Genomic DNA, 6257 nt, shown 5'->3' with positions numbered 1-6257 from the left:
ACTCAAAACCACCTTTCCCCTTTGTCTTCCTCTTTCTCTCTCGCATTCATTGATTGGATTGGATTCATTCACGCCCACACGCTGTGGTTTGCCATTCAAACTACACTAGCACCTTTGACGATGCAGTCAAACTGTATCCATGTCGATCCCTTATATGTATTAATGTATATATCATTTATGTTCCATGGGCCGCATGCTAGCTATTCCTTCTTTTGCACCAACTATTGCAAAATATGTAAACAAAGAAATCAAAATACATGAAGTATAATTTCACCCAATATTCTTCTTATCTGTTTTTCTAAAGAAAATATTTTATTGAAAGGTCATGGAAAAATTGTTCTTAGAGAAGCCTTTGTCAATTATCACTTAATCTAAATCGATAATGAAGATAAATAGTTTGAGACGGAGCATATAATTAAGCATGAATAGTTGTACGAATAATCAAAGCCGGCTGTGTGTCCGGAGGCTATAGGCGAATATTTTTTTGAGGCCCCATAATAAATGTTCGGCAAAAAAAATTAACATAATATATAAGGACCATTTTCATTAACTCAATCATTATATATATATATATATATATTAAATGATATGAAAATGGTTATTACTTGATTTGAAAGAAAAATAGCTTGATGAATTACTTTACGGTAAATGATGTAAAACTATATGAATGACTAAATAAAAAAAAGACAAAAAAAACTAAGAAACTAAAAATGAAAAAAAGAACTTGACCTGCGTGATTTGAACCCAGGTAATGGGGGACATGTTTACTACTTACCACTAAACCAAATCTATCCCCATGTCATATATTTACACCATATAATATATATTGAGGCCCCCTTAAATTGGAGGCCCTAGTCTTGGGTCTTGCTCGTCTTGGCCCAAGGCCGGCCCTGCGAATAATAGTAACCAAAAGTTTACAAGAGATCAAGTGCTAAGTACTATTTGGTCTAATGCATGTTATAGTTTCTCAACTGTAAGTAGGAGGTTATGAGTTCAACTCATCACTATACACTAGTTATAACATTTGAGTTATTTATATGATAAAAATAATATAAGACAGTAGTACTAAACATTGATAATTTAGCTTAAACCTTTGGATTCTTTACCCTGGCCTATCAAGGAGCTGCATACGTTTGGGCGAGCACATACACATCTAGTGAGAGAATCTTATTTTTTATTACATAATTAGTAAATTGATACAGTAAAACAACTTGCTAATGGTAGGTCGAACTCATAATCTCTCCGTTATAAAAGACAGACTATAACACTGAACTAAACGATACTCGACAAGCTAACGAGGAAGTTGACTTAGGTTCGAATTAATTAAGTTTTCTTATTAATTAAATTATCCGGAACTAATTACATGTACAAATAAAAACAAAAACGAAAGTCATTGCACGAGTTGTATGTATGTCGAGAGGCATGAAGCATGGGACACTAGCTACTTTGGTTGGAAGGTGGTGTACTAGTTTCCAGAAATTCCGCGAGAGAAAAGTTGAACTTAAAGCAAGACTAGCTAACTAGCAAAGCTGGAAATGGCTTCTTGACAGATGAGGGAACCAATAGTCGGAGTTGTACCTCATGATCGACTACCTGACGTTTTCTTACATATCGATCCTGATTTGATTGCACTTGCCAAATTAGTTTGACATAATGGTCGTGTATTAGAAAGATTTGGATGCTTATTAAGCACACAGTGATATAGCTCATCAACCAATAATAATACATCAAAAAGTCTCCTTAATCGAGCTTTGAGGGAACTCAAACTAATCGAACTTATCCAAACGGTCTCATGTAGAATTTAATCAGAATAAGCTTCAAGTCAACCATATCTTATCTCTAACTTTTAGTTGTTTTTGGGGTTGACTATCATCGTTTCACTATTGCATATTCCTTTGTGTTTGATGCAGTCATCTTGTGTAATTTTTCTTAATTTTTTCATACCTCATGATCACAGTTAATTAAATACATAGTTCAACATTTCAACTAAAGTGAGCACTTAATTATATAAACCCAGCTAGTATATGTTTCTAATCCACTTCAATTTAAATGAATATGACCTCTAATCGCGATCGCCAAATTCTAACTTTGCGGTCTAGATGAATTTGGTCAATTTTAGTGCCTTGCTTAATGTGAAAGTAAAATTTGAACTGCAAGTGTAAAAATAGCATCGTATTCGATCAAGCAATTAACCAGGATATAGACATATGGACACCATAGCCATAAGACAAATATACTCTACACACATACATACGTACGTACTCCACCTGTATGAACGATTAGGATTCGGATTAGGACCCTTAATCAAAACTCAACCTAGCTAATGACAAATCTGTTTGATAATAACCAAGGATAATCAGGATTAAGTTACATGCCAAAGTTAGATGACCAGCTCGCTTAAGGTGATGTGGTTCTGAGGTAATATGGGAAGAAATACGAGTCGAATAAGAGATAAGATAGAGACTAGAGAGAGTGGGAAGGAGCCGGGGGGGAGTGCCACGTCACCAGAAAAACAAAGCCAAAATCGAACGGCCGGCTGCCCCCACAGACGATCATCATCATCATCATCATCATAAACCCTAGCTAGCTAAGAACAAGCAGAGAACAGAAAACTTTGAAGGCTTTTAAGAAAGAAAGAGGGGAGGAGATCGAGTCGCCCTTGAGACACGCCCTGACCCGAACTGTTCGGGATAAGGGCCCCGCCAGCCACAATTTCCCATGACCCGCAAAATGACAAAACCACCCCGCGCGGCCTCTTCTTCCCTGTCCTTGTGTCACAGACTCACATGCTCGCAGATTCAGTAGAAGCCTCTAGTACTACTCCCAGTTCTCTCTTCGTTCCATTATGAAACTGCACCAGTAGTTGCAGATCTCCACAGGCATCATACAAGCCCCAGTACTCTAATAGTTTAGGAATTAGCTAGGGGAAGAAGCTTAACTGAGTTGTGAAGATTAGGAACAAGAGCTAGCTTCTCTGCGGGGTTTACTCTGTTGGGTACAAAATTAAGCTGACATGGTTAAGATTTTCAATTTAAGCTTCAGTTAAGCAGTGAAGAAATTAAGCAGCTAGCTCAATATATATGCATGTGTTCTGGTATTAGGCATGTGTTTCTCATTCCATATTGATAAATATAGTTCTCTATCGAGCAGTAAGAGGTTTGAGATATATAATATAAGGCATGAACAGACTCATGCAGAAGATTGTTGCAGTGTAGAACTGAGATCGAAGAAAGGTCCAAACATGATGATCGAGCAGCAAGTATTACATATATTCAATCTTTTGGCTTTTAAAGTAGTACTGATCGATGAAACTGAGGCCTAAAAGTTTTGTAGATTTTCGTTTCTGCAGAGAGAAAAGTCATTATCAAGAATCAAATGTTAATTAACTTAGTCTTTTCAACAATTAACTAAGCGCGCTGCTGCTGCTGGCTAATTAATTAATTAGCCAAGTGTAAATAATTAATCAAATCTTGGTATAAGAAAGAGAAGGGATAGAACAGAAATATATGCAGCAGCAAGAACACCCTGATGAACTTGCAGATTATAAGTGTGATGTTGTGGTAGCTCAATATAATTATACGCACACAAGAGTAAAGCTTAATTAGATAGGCTCTTTCCAATTAATTAAGTTTTATAATGGTAATTATGAGCTGCTAAAGACAAAACTCACAAACGACATGAAATTAGCGAGGGAGAGCAATGGGGTACCGGTGGTGGGGTCCAGATGGGAGGAGGAGGAGGAATCGAGTGAGAGACAAAGGTAGAGGAAGAGGAGGAGGAAGAGGAAGGCGGGACCCACACTCCGCCTATGCGCACGCTGTCTTAAAAACCAAAATCGATCAAAAACGTACTGCGAAGCCTGAAATGGCATCTAACCTATCATTCAATCCAATCCCATCGATATAATTCCTCAGACCTAACCCTAAATATTAATCCATCTCAGACCACCTTAACCCAACAACAACTACAATAACATACCCAAACACACCATAAGTACTAACAGTACTCACCCCCTCTCTCTATCTCTCTCTCCCTCAAAGTCTTCCATCCCAGAACCCCAAAAAGGCCAATTCAATCAATCAATCAGTCAGTCTCCCAAACAGTAAACATCACTAAACACCACCCTTTTTCAATTCTCACTTCTGCTAGCTCCTTCGTCTCTTACTCAGTTTCTTCATCTCCTCCCCCAAACTCTCAGCCAGCCCAACTATCATGTTCATGATGCATAGAGGAACAAGAGAAAGCATGCTCTATCAATAACTTGGTGGGTGCTTTTGATTTTGGTCAGTTAGGTGAAGTAAACAGAGCTAGAGAAACGAGCAAGGTCAAGCTAGCTACTCAGGAGATTCTTTTGTTGAAGATCAGAAGTGGAAGTTAGATATGGATCCGGTTGCAGCACACGGCCGACCACTTCCGCCTCCGTTTTTAACAAGAGATCTTCATCTAAACCACCCTCATCATCAGTTCCAACACCACCCTCACCTCCTCCACCACCAGAATTCTGAAGACGAGCAGAACAGCTCCGGCGGCCTAAACCGCCACCGCGGAATGAAACGCGACCGGGACGACAACACCTCCGGCGGCAACACGCCGAACTCGATGGATGGCAATAAGGATCTGCTCGGTGGGTCCAACAGCGGAGAAGGCGGCGAGATCACGAGACGACCTCGTGGCCGACCGGCTGGCTCTAAGAACAAGGCCAAACCCCCCATCATCATCACGCGTGACAGCGCCAACGCGCTGCGCTCTCACGTCATGGAGGTCGCCAACGGCTGCGACATCATGGACTCTGTCTCTACCTTCGCACGCCGGAGACAGCGAGGCGTTTGCATTCTCAGCGGCAGCGGCACCGTCACAAATGTAACCCTCCGCCAGCCAGCCTCCCCTGGGGCTGTGGTCACCTTACACGGCAGGTTCGAAATTCTTTCCCTTTCGGGATCATTCCTGCCCCCACCTGCCCCGCCTGCCGCGTCAGGGCTCACCATTTACCTGGCTGGCGGGCAGGGACAGGTAGTCGGGGGCAGCGTCGTAGGCCCGCTACTAGCTTCGGGCCCTGTGGTCATTATGGCAGCGAGTTTCGGTAATGCTGCTTACGAGAGACTGCCCCTCGAGGAGGAGGACGCCACGGCAGTGACGCCTATGCCGGGGAGCGGGCCCCTTGGCTCCCCCGGAATTGGCGGAGGAGAGCAGCAGCAACAGTCGCAAGTTCAACAAGTTCAGCAGCAGCAGCAGATGTTGCAAGATGCTAATAACTCATCACCTCCTCCCTCACTCTTTCATGGGATGCAGCAAAATCTTCTAAATTCAGTTCAATTGCCTTCTGAGGCGTACTGGGGCACAGCTCGTCCTCCTTATTGAAGATCATTATCATCATCCCTCACTGTGTTCCGATTTCGAACTCACTCCTTGTCCTTCTTTTCTTTCAAATTAAACAGCCTTTTCTTATCCTTTTTTCTCCTTCTATAAAATTTAGTCTTATGTTTGATTAATTAGTTGAAAGGTGTTAATTGTTCGTGGATGGGGGTTTGATATCTGAAGAAGCTAGCTAGCTGGATGTACAAAAGAGATCATGAGTTTTGGTGGGTTTGGTTTTTCTGGATGGATCATGAATAGTTTACTTTGAATTCACCGCAAAGTGATATTGTAGCTTAGAGGTGAAGCAGCAGCTTTCAACAAGTTTCAAGTTTCAAAGGTTGGCATTGGATTTCAGTACTAATTTTCTGTCTCTCTTTCTGTTCATTTCTTTCCTTGTACTTCTGCAGCAAATTAACAGGAAATCATAGGTCTTTAGTCTATGACTCTATGTTACAAGACCCCTTAATTAAAGTATTTTTGAATAATAATTAGTTCTTAGTTTCAATTTTGTGGCCTTCTCTGTTACAATTTATCATTATTAGATTAAGACACCTTGTCTTACCATTTTCGCACATTTGATTTCACCAACATCACCTTCCTCTTCTACTACTTCCTTGGCTGTTCTTCTTTTTCGGGCAAATCATCGATCATCATCTTCATTGTCATTGTTGCAGTCATCTTAATTTGTTGCTGTTGAAGCTGTTTGTTGCTTACATTTAAGTTCTTGTGACTGTTTCAAGGTTTGGTTGGAAATGGAAAAGTCTTTTTCTTCAAGAAATGAAGAGAGATGCCTCAATTATGGGGGAGGGCTTAATAATCAGCAATCTATGCTAGGGCTTTCTCTCTCTCTTTTTCTCTGTGACAGTGTGACTGGTTATTGTTAGGGTTTTTATAATATTATG

General features: G+C 40.7%; 1 protein-coding gene across 1 annotated transcript; it reads left to right on the top strand.

Moving 5' to 3' along the window:
• The first annotated feature begins 4048 nt into the window (after nucleotides 1-4048).
• Nucleotides 4049-5838, top strand: LOC101290804 (putative DNA-binding protein ESCAROLA-like). Its single transcript, XM_004306861.1, has one exon. The coding sequence runs from the start codon at nucleotides 4381-4383 to the stop codon at nucleotides 5356-5358; it is 978 nt and encodes a 325-aa protein (XP_004306909.1). The 5' UTR covers nucleotides 4049-4380; the 3' UTR covers nucleotides 5359-5838.
• Nucleotides 5839-6257: the final 419 nt, after the last annotated feature.

This window comes from Fragaria vesca, linkage group LG7 (genome assembly GCF_000184155.1).
Source record: "Fragaria vesca subsp. vesca linkage group LG7, FraVesHawaii_1.0, whole genome shotgun sequence".
Classification (NCBI taxonomy): Eukaryota; Viridiplantae; Streptophyta; class Magnoliopsida; order Rosales; family Rosaceae; genus Fragaria; species Fragaria vesca.
This window is presented reverse-complemented; position numbering and strand designations above follow the sequence as displayed.